Source organism: Mycteria americana, chromosome 15, assembly GCF_035582795.1.
Source record: "Mycteria americana isolate JAX WOST 10 ecotype Jacksonville Zoo and Gardens chromosome 15, USCA_MyAme_1.0, whole genome shotgun sequence".
NCBI classification, from domain to species: Eukaryota; Metazoa; Chordata; class Aves; order Ciconiiformes; family Ciconiidae; genus Mycteria; species Mycteria americana.
In genome coordinates, this window is record NC_134379.1 from 3072627 (window position 1) to 3086987 (window position 14361).

The 14361-nt window shown below is 35.7% G+C and overlaps 1 protein-coding gene across 7 annotated transcripts in view; it reads right to left on the reverse strand.

Moving 5' to 3' along the window:
* The window catches only part of USP32 (ubiquitin specific peptidase 32), an 82998-nt gene that overhangs the window by 17944 nt on the left and 50693 nt on the right, over positions 1-14361 (reverse strand). For 4 of the 7 annotated variants that reach the window (XM_075517804.1, XM_075517805.1, XM_075517809.1 and 1 more), the window contains 8 exons: positions 13243-13326; positions 10398-10459; positions 10175-10277; positions 8174-8366; positions 6812-6987; positions 5921-6061; positions 2543-2702; positions 90-244 (listed from right to left, as the gene is read on the reverse strand). In XM_075517804.1, the coding sequence (XP_075373919.1) occupies positions 90-244; positions 2543-2702; positions 5921-6061; positions 6812-6987; positions 8174-8366; positions 10175-10277; positions 10398-10459; positions 13243-13326 (1074 nt within the window). The remainder of the gene's footprint in view (positions 1-89; positions 245-2542; positions 2703-5920; positions 6062-6811; positions 6988-8173; positions 8367-10174; positions 10278-10397; positions 10460-13242; positions 13327-14361) is intronic. The other 3 variants (XM_075517806.1, XM_075517807.1, XM_075517811.1) reach the window with 2 other exon arrangements.

A 14361-nucleotide genomic window follows, 5' to 3' on the forward strand; every position in this document is an offset into this window, starting at 1 on the left:
TCTGTGCCTGTATATTTAATAGTTTCTAGAAAAGAATAAGATACACAATATCCAACAGCCGATTAAAAAAGAAAAAAGACCAACATTACCTCACTATTGTATAACCAGAGGCGCATATCTTCTTCTTTTATACGTAGCCTCTGGGAGAGATATTCATGTATCTCTTTAATTGTTTGCATTCGACTAAAGCAGCCAGTGTAAGCCAACACTCTTTTTAAAGGAGCATTCGGTGAAGGTACATTCCCTGGATTCACAATCATAAGAAAAGGGTGAAAGATAACGTATATACCCATAGGCCAACTGAAATCAGATCAATAATAACTTATACACTACATATACTATAAGTACTTTTTGTGAAAAAGAAGTACACAGTTCTACTCCTTTTGTTTCTGGATAAAATAATGAGTTAGATTGAAAGCTAGTTGTTACTAATCCTTTGAGACAACAACTTGCTATCAAAAAGCAGATAAATTTACCTCCCTTCTTACCAAAACCTATCAGAAAATTGCTCCCCTAAGATTCTCACAGGAAAGAAATAATTTTAAAGTAGTTTTAAAAGACTGGACTATTCTTTTTTTCTCTTAAAGACAGAGTATCAGAGACAATGGTAATTTTCAAAACAAAGCGCTTCAAAATTTCATGAGAATTTTCTTTTTGATAGCACATTGTAAGTAAAAAATAAGGTCAAAAAAATCAGTCTGACTGTTCTTGGAAGTAGCATAACTTTGCACCAGCTCTTCTATGAAGATGAATGCTGATCTGTGAAGATGAAATCAGCCTGGCAGTTTCACAATAGAAGTATTCTTAATAACTAAATTCCTAAGAATATATTCTGTGAAGATGCCTAGGATTTTCACCAGAATTTCTCAACAATCTCATGCTTGCAACAGAAACTAATTCCATCAGTTGAGATTGTTGCTGTTTTCTATAATATGAGCTCATCTTTAAAACATTTGCACAAGCTCAGTTTGAGAGAAATGAGACCAACTTTACATGCTCTATTTTTTGAGCTGCTTTAGTTTAAACTTAGGAAGTTCCCCACTCCTCACAGGGACAGGTCTGTAACATATTCATGAAAAGCTTTTATTATACAGCCAAACCCAACTGGACAACTGCATTACTTAAGTAACCAGAGAAGTGACATTGTTCTACTCTCACTGTCAAAAGATTAAAATAAAATAAATAGTACCATATGAAAAGATGCAATATTACATGCAATTTGACAAGGGAGTAAAACTATACTGTAATCACCTTATAAGTCAGCAAAGCATCAGTTTTGCTTCAGTATACCACGCAAAGTACTCATTTTTTTTAAAGAACACAAAAAAGCTTTTTCTGAGATTAGGGATCAGAGGATTAGTTGTAAGATTACAGCAAGAAAGCATATTTGAAAACTCAAAAAGATTAATAACTGATTGGACAAATAAATTAGTGCAGAGCAAAATAATTCCAAATCAAGATCAAATTTGCAGATTCTCTTTATTTGAATTTGGGCATTTTGGGATGTCCAGACAAAGCAGCTTCCATTTTATTAGGTCTAGTAGGAAAAATGAATTTGGGTAGCAGGCAGTTTCTGTAGCGGAACTTGATCAAGCAGGCAGCCACCATCTACATGTTAAGTTTGAGATTCTACCAAAGCAGTGAAAAACTGAGCATCTGCATGAGATTTTTCAAGACAGGCTAACTACTAGCAAGGCTGAAGGATTTAATTTTCAGTAGTCAGGTGAGCCCATTTCTGGACATGCATATGGATGCATACCTATATCTGTGTGTATCCAAACACACATGCATGTGAACATCAGGTATTTCTTCAAACCTATTGTGCAAGGCAAGTATGCAACTGTGCATACAAACTGGTAGCTGAAAACAAATCCTGTAACACTTTTCAGCTGAAATGTGAAGCTGCAATCTAAAGATTATTCTTTTAGCCCATTACTTGTACAATCTTTTGGTGAGCATTACCACCACAATTATGGCACATAGATTTTAGCTGGATGTTTACACTTTCTGCTGAATTGTCTTTCCGAACTGCATCAAATAATAGTCGTCATATTCCATTAATTCAATCCCTTTCTAAAGAGTATTAAATAATTTTGGGCATTAAAGCCTAGCTGCCCAAGTAACTCAGAACCAGTTGGCTGAACAGTGATTTAATTTCTTATACCACTGTACTATCAGATACACACCCCCACCCCAATGCACAGATGCATCTATTCTATGGCTACAAAATTAACTACCAACAGGATTAATCAGATCTGCCCTTCTCAGCTGTTTAGTTTAAGCAGTGCTCACTTCTCACTTTCAACTCACCAATCTATTTGCAGTAACTATGCGACTTAACTGACTTCACTGCAAATGCTCCCTCATGCCTCTTCCTTTCAAGAGAAGATAGGAGGAAAGCTTTTAAATCTTTACCAAACGCTGATTGTGCCTTACAGTTGATTAGCTGGTGTACAAGCACAGTGGCAGCAAGCTTCTACAGCTGTGGGTCTCGCTTTCTTAGAAACTGCGCACTTGTATTCTTGCTGCATTCTTAAGTTACCTCTAGGTAAATGCTGAGGAAACATTCTCAGGCTCATCATACCCATATTCACCCAGATGTTTGACTGCTGCGTTCGAGTGGCAGGCTGCTGTCTCAGGAAGAGCAGATAGCGAGGAAATAATTCTAGTTCAGGCACATTTGTTTTGCTGTTTTTGATCACCTAGTAAAGACGTTTAAAACACATTTTAGAGACTGCTGTTCCAAACGTGCAGGAAATCCCAATAGGAACAGGAAGTAATGGTTAAAGCAGATGGTTAAAAAAATAAACTATGTTTTACTAGGAGACGAGAAATCCTCTGAACTTCTTATGGGGTCTTAGGCAAATATCCACAGGAATAACAATCTACTGATTTCCAAGCACTTTTTGAAGCTTATTAGTTGCAGATTATCAAAAGCAAACACCTTACTTAGTGGAGGATAGCCTCCTGTACAACACCATGGAAAGAACATTTTTGTAATTCCTGAAATATATGTGAATTTACAATAAACCTCATTAACTCTACTCAGTGTATACTTCAATATAAAAGTTTCACTTTTTTCAACAGTTTTTTTCGAAACTGTTGAAAAAAAAACTCACACATGCTTAATAAGACATTTGTTCTGAACTTTTTGAACTACAGGATTGAATTAAACCCTTCATATTGTACAAACGGACTGAAACTTACTTTTGTTGCATTTTGGTATGTTGACAGAAAAAGCTGAAATTACCCCAGAACATGACTTGCAGCTTTTCAGTCACCATTCCTACAAAGATTTTGCTATCTAGATCCATCCAAACGTAGACATACATAAATGGCAGGAATGTTCACTATTTTTGTGACCTTGTGAAGCAGAAGACAACGCTCAGCTGAAGTTATGAGAAGCAATATAATGCACTGAAGTGTCATGGTATTAAATTTCAGTTACAACAAAAACAATAGTGATAACATTTGCTGGAAAGAAACAACCTAATAGTCCCTACTGTGGGGTAGGAGACTGGGACTGTAAGTGCCTGTATACATGCAAGTAATCAAGTGGTCTTCAAGAATTCAAGTGTTCAAATAACTAAGTGTCAAAATATCCCTTAATTATAGACTGAAAAGCTAAAGTTTATACATACATTATCTATAATTTTTTGCAGACAGGATATGCAAACTAAAATTCTCTCACTCTGAATAGAAGTCTCTTTTCTAATGACCCTGTCGCAAAAATCTCAAGCACATTAGTTTGTGCTGTGTATAAAGAGATGTGGCCTTTTCTGGATCATGAAAGGTGTTTGTTTCCATGGAGAATGTGTGGGAGGAGGGTAACAGAAGCCAGTGATTTTTCACTGTAAAACAATTGCCAGTACTACGGTTAACAGACCAGATAATGAAAAATCATACAGCTAATTCTCTCCCATTTGTGACACTAACCACCTAATCTCTATTGCTACCATAAAAAAAAAAAAAATCCCCTCACTTCCTTTATTGAAGTGTAGCTCCTATAAGAGACTACCTGACACAGAATAAACCAACCACTATATGGAATAAATATACTCAACAGAAACTAAAGAAAGTTTCCAATGCCTCTAAGTGAATAGAGCAAATTACTTCAATTTTTCTTGCCTCTAGCATCAGCCTACTTTTTTATAAATTCAAAACTAATAATTCAAGGTATGCCAGCTTTAGCTCCAAATGATTATGACCTGTTAATAATTTTGCAATATTACACACAGAGAAACAGAGAGATAACTCAATAAATTGTGAGTAAATTATATGATTTAACAATGACTATTGCTATATAATTACTGCTTCTCTTTCAGAAATATTGTTGCTGTTTTAACTGCAACCAAAAACAATCTCATTGGGATAACAGAGACTAATTATTAATCCACTTAGTCAATTCCATTTAATATATAGCACTTTCATATTTGAAAATTATATTCTGCAATACATTCTGCATTGTGCCCAAAATTGATTTTTAATTAAAGATATTACAGCTTTAATATAGAAAATACTCGTGTTAGTTATGGAAAACGAATTTCGGTTCTTCAAGGTTTTTTTCTTTTAACAAAACTTTTAGGCAAACAAGTAGAAATATTACCTTACTTTTGATAGGCTCTTTCTAATTCATTAGTTTCATTGCAAGTTTTTAAGTGACTTCAAGCAAGTCGATAATTGTTCATATACAACACAGCATTACCCATTTGCAAATACATTTTTTATTACACAATGGAAACACATTAATTGTTTGTAAAACTATTTCAGAATTTTATTGTGATTCATTGGCTTTTCTGCTTACTGTCAAATGTAAGAAGTGTAAAAATTGACTACATATGAATTATTTGCTGACAAATGAGTATTCCGTAAGTTTGGAGGAGCATTACTGATTTTGTGCTGAAGAATGAGAATGATCATCACTTGCCTTGCCAGTAAAATTTTTAGTTACTCATTAGAAAAAATAAAGGCAATTATCATAATACTAGTCGAAGAATGACACAAAAGAACTATTTATTTTGAATATGTGATCTACTCAAACTAACAATTGGTAGTCACATGGCCACCATACACAATACTTGCAACAAAAGTCAAAACTGAAGAATTAAAACAAGATGAGGAGCCTGACTGGATGAGTGTATCAGGTGAGATTACTGGTCTTTGCTTTTAGCACTGAACATGGTTAACCAGAATCATGCTGATTCAGCCTTACGTAGTAGATGTCAACTCAGTTTTAGCACCTATATCTTGAGGAATTGCTTATGATAAACGCTTTATTGAAAAACGTTTGACTAGAAGGTGAACAACTTAACCAGTCTGTGCAGTACTCAAAAGCTGATATGCTCAACATGCAAATTCTTTTTAGGAATACCTACTCCTGCTTTTTAGATCTTCACCAAATCTTGTGCGTTGTGTTTTCTATGACACTGAACTGGAAGGACAGCAATTGTTACCTTCCCCTCACTTCATGAAATTTTAAGAGAGAAGAAATGCATTTTCAAAGCTGCAGGTGTCCCAGTTTTAATTTTATTGGGTTTGCAGTCCAGTTCAAAATTTATCCTAGCTTTTAAAGATGAGTGTTTTGATGCCAAGTCTTTTAAACTGATCTCAAGTTTACTTCTGTCTGCTTTAGCAATCATGATCAGTTGAGCAGCACTTCTGCCCTGCTGCAATATCTCCTGGGGTTTGTGCTGCAAACCTCCTGGTAAATATCCACAACTTTCTATCCATGTCCATTTCTGAGACTGCTTTTTCTCAGCTCGCTCTTCAAGACTTTTCATTTAGACTATCCATTTTGGATGAAGTGGGAGATGACCATAAAAGATTACCTTGTGCACCTGGCAGAAGCTTGGACACATTAAGTTGTTTATATTATCTCAGTGGTTATGGCAAGTAAACAGCGTCTATAATCACAACTTACCGGCCTGGGCAAGGACAGATTTGCTCCATACCAATGGTAAAGTGCTCTCCAAACTGGTTCCGGTACCATTATGTAGTCCTTTCCTTCAATCAGCTGTGGAGATCGCTTTAATCTTCCACCCTCCATTGTTAATGATGCAGCCTTTAAACAAAAAGGGATTTTGTCTAATCTCAAGTGCAAAAAATAGTATATAGCTACAATTTTAGTTCATGAACACAGAACACTTTTAATTATTAAAAAAACTTTTAAGTAGCAATTAGCAACTGCTTTTCCTACTGAAAGATGGTATTTAAATGTAACAATAATTAATGCTCAAGTTTCACTACTTATTATTTCTCTAAAAGGCTGTCCAGTATAAAATTTATATTACCTTTCTTGTGTCACCTACTCCAACAACTTCAGATATTGCATAAAGAAATCCAATCTATACTCATCATTGACGGTGCTGGTCTGTGTGTTACGTTTTGTTTGCAGGAATACTGGAAAAACTGTCAGTTTTGTTTTACTATTTAATTAACCATTTTCTGGTTTTATGCAATAGCAATAAATGCTTATATTTATATTGGAAACACTGAAGAAAAGTGTTTAATTATTTAAAATATTTTACAGTTAATACTGAAAGTTGTGTTTTCATAAATGCCTTTTTCATTCATAAGTTTTGTGAAGTTGTTTAAGAACATTTTGAATGTTTCTCTTCTCACAAAACACTCAGAAACAGAACACAACTTTTTCCTTTTAAAATAAGAGTAAGAAACCCAAACTTTGTTATATGACAAAGCAGTGTTAATTTAGAATTAAGGCACTAGCTGAAAAAAATAACACATAAAAAGCTGTGATAAAAGTATGCTAAAAGATACTTTTCCTATATTCACATGACTCAGACGAATTTACCTTCACTGGTTCTTGCGTTACTAGGGGTTGGTTATCAATAGCTCCTGGTTTCTGAGGATTAAGCTGTAGCAAAGTATTCCCATTGGTTCCAAGGAAACACTGGTTATTATTGTCTGAAGTATTATGCTGCCTAGCAAAATATACATCAGTGCCTGGTGTGCCAGGATAAAGAGTATCTGTAACAGAATACAAGGGGAAAAAAAAAATTCTCTATTTCAGTTCACGAGTCCATAACATAAATAAATCAGTTAAACTATTGTATCCTTTTTTTGTTGTTGTTTTTAAAAAAGGCTGTTGAAGAAGTTTGCTATCCTTCATACTTCAGGAAAACATGCAACTCTTTCAAACTACAGAGCGACAAATATACTAGTACTCTCAGAAAAGGTAAAGAAGTGGACATACAAGATCCAAATACCAAGGCAGATACTTGCACAAATACTGGTTTGAAAACAGCCTAACTACCTTTGTGTGAGCAAACGTGTTTGGCGTTTGCTTGTTGCCTGGATGTTTGAATAGCAAACTCCTGAAAATCTTACATACAAAACTGAATATATATGCAATATATTTTTATTTTTTCCTCTTGAAACAGCAAGTATTTTTATTCTTACAGAACCTCCTTTTGTTATACAGAACATTCAATATAAATTTCAGGTTAGAAAAAAAAAAAAAGAAAGAACCTTTAATCTAAAACTTGTCTCCCTTCCTGCCCTTCCTCTATTCCCCAACCCCCACCCCAAAAATGATCACAGTAATTTATCTACTTTAAATTGAAGTTACTATTTTAAGATACAGATTTTTAAAATACCAGATGCAACATTCAGCTGTCTTATAAGGAAAAAAACATCATCTCAAATTCTCAGAAGAACTGACTGAACTAAAAATCTCTTCTTCTTTCACAAAGATGGCTTCTAGAATCTGCACAAACTCACTTAAATCACATGCCCTGTAAAACTGTAAGTACATTTTTCCTATTTTTCTGCTTCTTTGTTCTTTGTAGTATCTGAGGTCATCTCATTGCAAGACATAGTACAATACCGACTAGGAATGAGCTAGAAACAACTTAATGTGAAGGGGTGGGGGAGGAAATCCACTCAGAAAATAAATGATAGGACAAAAACTATCCTGGAAACAATTCTGGATACTAATCATAGCATAAAAGATGAATTGCTGTTTAAACAAGACAGTTTCTTGTTTATCCACCACAGATTACAAAAATCCCAGTAATTCACTGACGTGTATGTGTAGGCCACTTCTGCAATCTAACTTGTGTTATCTTTTCGCATGGAGGATTTCATGCAGTATCTAGTTTTCTCAAAACCTGTTCTACATTAAACCTCCAAGGAAATAAGATGTTATGCTTACTGCTGCTAGTAGTCTCTGAGGCTTCTGATGCAGTAGAAATATTATCTGAAAACTTTTCTTCTGTTGCACTGAAGTAATTAAGACCTCCCATTTTGTCTTCTCCCTGTTCTGAAGTATTGGCTGCAGCAGCTATGAGTGAATTCTTACCTCCACTCAAGACAGATGAAGGCTCTATCACAACAGGGTTTGCATCCTAAAATTGGTAGGCAAGTAGAAAAGTTAACTATAAGCCAGTATCAAAAACATTTAGCATCAGTCAAATCAATCACCAACATTCACACCTGTGTGACCACTTTTGCATATCACAACAAGCTTTATAGAAAAAAAAATTTCTAGATCTACTGATGAAAAATCTGCAGAAACAAACAGCCAAAATTGTTAAACCAATCGAATAAACTCTTCTGCACAATGCAAAAATTGTGAAACACCAGAATTATTTTCTCTATCTAGATACATAAAAAGACAACCATTTTAGACAGCTATAATTACAGACTATAAATATTTGAAGATTTGTCCTTGTCGAATTTCAGATAGTTAAATGAGAACACGAAGCATAAGAACAAAAAACAATTCTATCCTCAAACCTGCAACTTTTTAGTCTTCCCTAACTTTGTTTTGAAACAAAGTTCCTTTGTTTCCTTTGGAGAAACAGCATTGCAAAGGCAATGTGGCTCACTCTTAGGCAAGATAAAGGTGGGAAAAAAAATTTGCATCCCCCAAAAGCACAACTTGCCAGCCCACTACAGACAAGATGTAAGAAGCAGCGTACCCAATTTAGAGCACCAGTCACAACAAGAAACGTCAATAAATGAGAGAACAGAAGAAAAAGGGAATTAACTGAGCCTTAGAGAGGAAAAAAGAAAACCCATGCAATGAACGTCACTGTAACAACACTGGAAAAAGTGGTTTATGATGTGCCTTATTTATCACATCATTAAACGTACTATCTTGTCAAATCACAAAACTGTGCAGTAAAGCTAAAAGTATAAAGGTAAGACTAAAATGGATGTTGGAATTACAGTAATCATTTATAGAGTTTCACGGAAATTCTGAGTGTTTTCTTTGCTCAAGAGGTAGACAGAGTGACTAACGGCATTGTGCTATTATGCAAAGGATTAGGTATGAAATCATGTGCACATCTGAGTACTTATACTATGACAAGGATCAAATTACCCAGTATTTCAGGCATTTAAGCCATCATTTGTCCAATTCATTGTGCACAAAGAATAACTGTAATTACATGGTTAGTTAATGCATACATTGTAGCTTTCTGAATATTTTTAGATATTTGTGTTTATAAAACAACTCAAATACTTATATTACTTATCATTACATAAAACTCTTTTGAGGAATAGTTTATTTCACTTATTCTACATTCTTGATTGTGTAACCTGCAAAGAATATTTATCTCCACCTCAATTAAATTTTATTAAATTTAACTTTATTAAATATGCTTTATTTTGTAAAATTCATAGTGATGCTTTAACTTGAGTATTTTAGTTGGAGGGTATTAAGAGCACCCTGTAACTATAAGGTTTTAGTAGGACTCCTTTGATCACCATCAGGTACCGGACTACTTTTCATCATTGCCTATAAATCAAATTATACCAATTCCCTCCTTTATTTGTCCAGAAAATGCACACTGTATATTTGTGGCCCAAGCAAAGTCAAACCCAAAACAGGTAGCTTTATTATCAAATGGATCAAAAGACTTAAGGGAAGTACTATTGTGAGAGTATGTTTTTATTCAGAAAAGTGTTTTGACATGCAGGAATGATGAAACAAAGTACAGAAAGAGGTGACAGTTTAATGAAATTATAGTGAGAAGCTCACCACGTGACAATGATTCAGCAAAACAATTATTTTCCACTGAGACAGGAGATGCTTAATTTCAAGCATTATTGGTTAAGCAGTCATTTGCTCCCCACTCTTTTTTCATCATCACATTCACAAATACAAAGAAATCACTTATTCGGTATACGTTGTTATTATTATACTTACATATTTGACATATTCTTTCCACTGGTGCCACCATGGCATTGCAATAAGAAACCAGTTGTGCCCTGGCTGAAGGCCATACCTGCTTTCTCTTTCTAACCAGCCTCTGCACATAAAGAATGAACAACATGAAGTATTGGTTGAATCAGGGAAATTAAAGTCCTGCTTTCAAAAATATTAAAAGGTGATTCTGAAACCCATGTAAGATTCCGAGCAAAACACGTACCTAATAATCTGTCCTTCCTCTTCTGGAGTGGCAGGTCGTAGCCCCAAAACTATATGACACACCTGGAAAAAGAAAGTAATTCTTATTAAGAACTACACCACTATGAAACAAGCATTAGGTAAATGAAAGAGAAGAACAACTGTAATGGGACTTTTCAGAAAATTATTAATTATGTGGCAAGATTACCTAAAATTGAACGAATCACTAAAAAAAGAGAAGTATTTTGAGCTATGAGATTCACAACCTGTTCCCACTGTTAAGACAAAAATACCAAGAATGTCAAATGCCCCAGGACAATTTAAGGTGAACAGAAAATGAATTTTCATTATTTTCATGTCTGAAGCACACGCTATGAAAGACCACAGTAAGTGACACAGATCAGATATAGAAAAAGTTAAGGTGTCTATATGTACTGGAGAGAGGGAAATGAGGAATTGGGAGAATGCAAGCTGCTGGAAGAGGATAAGCCAAAGGTTTAAAACAAAACCAAAACCAACCAACCAACCAAAACCAAAACCAAACCACCACCAAAATGGGAAGGGGGAAAAAGGGGAGAAGTGGTTATATAAGGGACGGAAAGGAAAATGAGCACACGAAGAGACCGAGGGAGAAGTCTAAAGCAGTCCAACCAACCAGTCACCACCAAAAATGCTCTCAAAATTGTAGAATGTTCTCTGAATGTCTGGTGCTTTTTTTTCTTTTGTCCCCCCCCCCCCCCGCCTTTTTTTTTTGAAACAAACGCAGAAGGAAAAGGCACCATCCCCTAAATGACTACTTGATTTGGGTGGGGTTTTATTCCGAGTACAAGACAGCATTCCCAGATGGCTAATATTTTACTCCTCTCTTCCTGGTAAAGCCATCCTGGCCTTGGCTGCAGTGAGGTCTCTGGCTGGGCTCTCCCAGCAGCTCCCCAGCCAGAGGGCATGTGGCAGGGAGCAATGAGCGGAGGGAAACAGACTCTGCAGGAGTCTTTGTTTCCCATTGCAGGGAGGAGGGTCAGATGTCTGTCTCTGAGACGGTTTTCAAATTGGTTGCTACTCATAACGTGATTTATAGTCTTTTCCTTATGTCTCTTTTGAGGCTATCAATTTGCATCTCAGCTGGAGATTTCTAATGACTGGTGAGATATCTTATTTAGATTTATATTACAGTGTGAGAGATCATTTCACATTCTGAATGAAACAAAGGCCATTAGCTGCTGGGAAGCAACAGATTTTCCAGCACACACCACACAGCCAGCTCTGATGTTTCTTTTTAAACTCATGTAACACTGTGCTAGTATCAGGTTCTTCATATAAACTAACCCTGCTGCAAACAAACCAATTTGTTGTCAAGCTTTCCAAGGCGCTCCACTCAGGCTACTCAGCTTTTCTGTCTGCAGATGAGACACACAAGCTCATGACAGTTCAAATAAATGCCCAGACAAATCAATGGCAGACTCTGCCCTGTGTGAGCGTGCTGTTGAGCCTGCAGCATGAGATGAGGGTGCCTCATATGATAAAGTTATCAATGGAAATAAAAATAAAAATCTAAAATGAAAATGTAGCAACTGTCAGGAGAAAAAAATAGTGTAAATGAGACCTCCAACAAGCAATGTGTAACAATTGCGATGTGTAATCACCATCAAGACAAATTCATTAAATGTTCATTCATTCTACCTCAATATTGCACAGGTATTTGTTAGTTAATCAATATTAAGTTATCATAGGATATTTGATGCTAGACAATCCAAAACTAAAGACAGCCCTTCTTGAGACGGTCACAATGTAAGCAAAACCCGATGCAATTAGAGATAAAAAGAATTTGCAGAACTTTCTGATTTTATTCTTTTCAGCTGTGGTGCAGCTGATGGCTTCAGAATACTCCCACTCAGTCCCCATGAAGTTCTTGGAAAAGTGTAGTGCAAAATACAATTTATAAAGTAGTCTAGGGTCATAAACAGGAGAATCAGTAGTATGCTATTCAGGTAGCCTCTCACAATTTTTTTTTTTTTTCCCCCCTACAATCTGACCCTGTAACTGATTAAACTTCACTCGTAAGATGAGAACAGAGCCCACTGGTTTTCCCTGGCCCTCCCTGGAAGAACCGAGACTGTCATACAGGACTGGAGGTGAATACTAAATTAGGGCAAATCTTCAAGGCTCCATTAGGATTATTATTATTTAAATTCAAAGTATCATCCTCTACAGAAAATGGGTAAGGAACAATCTGCAGTGAATGAAAATACTCTTAGGGGGTTATTTTCTGCACAAAGTGAGGCAGTGCTAAAATATGACTGGTTTAAGGATTTATAAAAATCCAATTCAAGCTCAATTAAAAACAAATTCAGTACATACTTAATCCTCAGCTTCTGCAACACAATAGTGATATGATATCACAGCTTTCAAGGACTGCTCCATTAAGAAAGCAATGAAAGGTTCCTTAGACGGCCTTAACAGAAAATGCAAAGGAAAAGTGCTTGTAAAGAGTCAGCAATACCTTTTCTCATTTCCTGTGTCACTTTCTTGGCAAAGATTTGCAAGAATAACTGTTTAAGAACAGAGACTTTTTCTAAAGAAAAATATAACTGCTGATACACTTGAAATTTCTTTTCATTTTATAAGCAGTACACTACATTCACTTTAACAAATTATGCTTTAGGCATCTCCATACACTGAAAAGAATAATAATCAAATAGAGAATCATTCCGTCAAGGTAACGCACAATTGCAAAAACACATAGCTTATTGCAATAGACAAAACTGTAAGCATGTTGACACAAACGCTGATGCTGCACTTCATGGCCATGCAAAAAACTCATGCGTTAATCATCGTAATTTTCAAGTTTAAATTTCCTCTAAACATACCTGAAAAAGCAGATTTAAAAATTCATTGGCAAGTGCACTCTTCACACTCCATATCTGGTAGTCCTCCAGAGTGAGGTGTCCAAGCTTAGTTGAAGGGAGTAGAAGGAAAGGGGAAGGAAAAAACATCAAACCATTAACCTATTTCTATTAACATACTCATTAAATGTGTCATACAAGGCATGACAAAGCCAGTGATTTGATAAAAATTAGCGTCTACCACTCTGATAATAAAATTTGATCCAATGAAAGAAGAAAAATCCAGTTTTAGCATAACATATGCAACCTAGAGAACCAAAAAGCTTTGCGAGTACAGAGGACGAACTATGCACAGCACGTAACCTTTGCTCCCGCTCTCCATCATTCAGATTTAGTCTTCATGCTCAACTGCAGCAGTCATACCTTCTCAAACCGTGAAACCAGCAGAAGCAGTATGAGAGTGGTCAGGGCAATCACTTTGTAGGAAACAAAACAAGACTAAGACGATCTAAGGCTTTGATTGTCCAAATAAGCTCTGCACATATAGATACTTGCATCCATTCAGAAACCCACCATCTTCCTCTGTGGGTTGGGAAAAACTATTTTGGATCATCAAGTCCTGATCTTACCTTACAACACAAGTCCTATTAATTCTTAATCACTTGCAAAGTTACAGTAGCGTAACACTGACCAATGTCAGAGGACCTTCTGATTTTCAACAATTCAGTGATAGGATCAATCTGCCTTTTTTATATTGTAATACAATTCATAGCCGTTTTTACAGCAGTGGGAGTTACTGCACCTCTTCTTACAGACCACTTTCTCCAGAGTTCACACAGGTCAAAGCTAACATATGAAAAGAGGTTAAGTAATGTATGCAATTACTGCACCATCAGCTCTTTCCAGCACCTCATTCATGATGCAACTATGAAAGATATTCTGAAGACTTAGTCTTTTTTAACTCTTTGTAGAAACGAGACTGCTATACACTTGCTTATAAACTACCCTTTTTAAAAAAGCAAACATAAAAACCTCAAAGGATGAAAGAAAGAGCTCATCGAAGCCGTATTTTCTACTGCTTTGGTAATGAAAGAATTATAATAAAATATTTGCCCACCACTTCGTTGGAGTACAAGCAGGCAA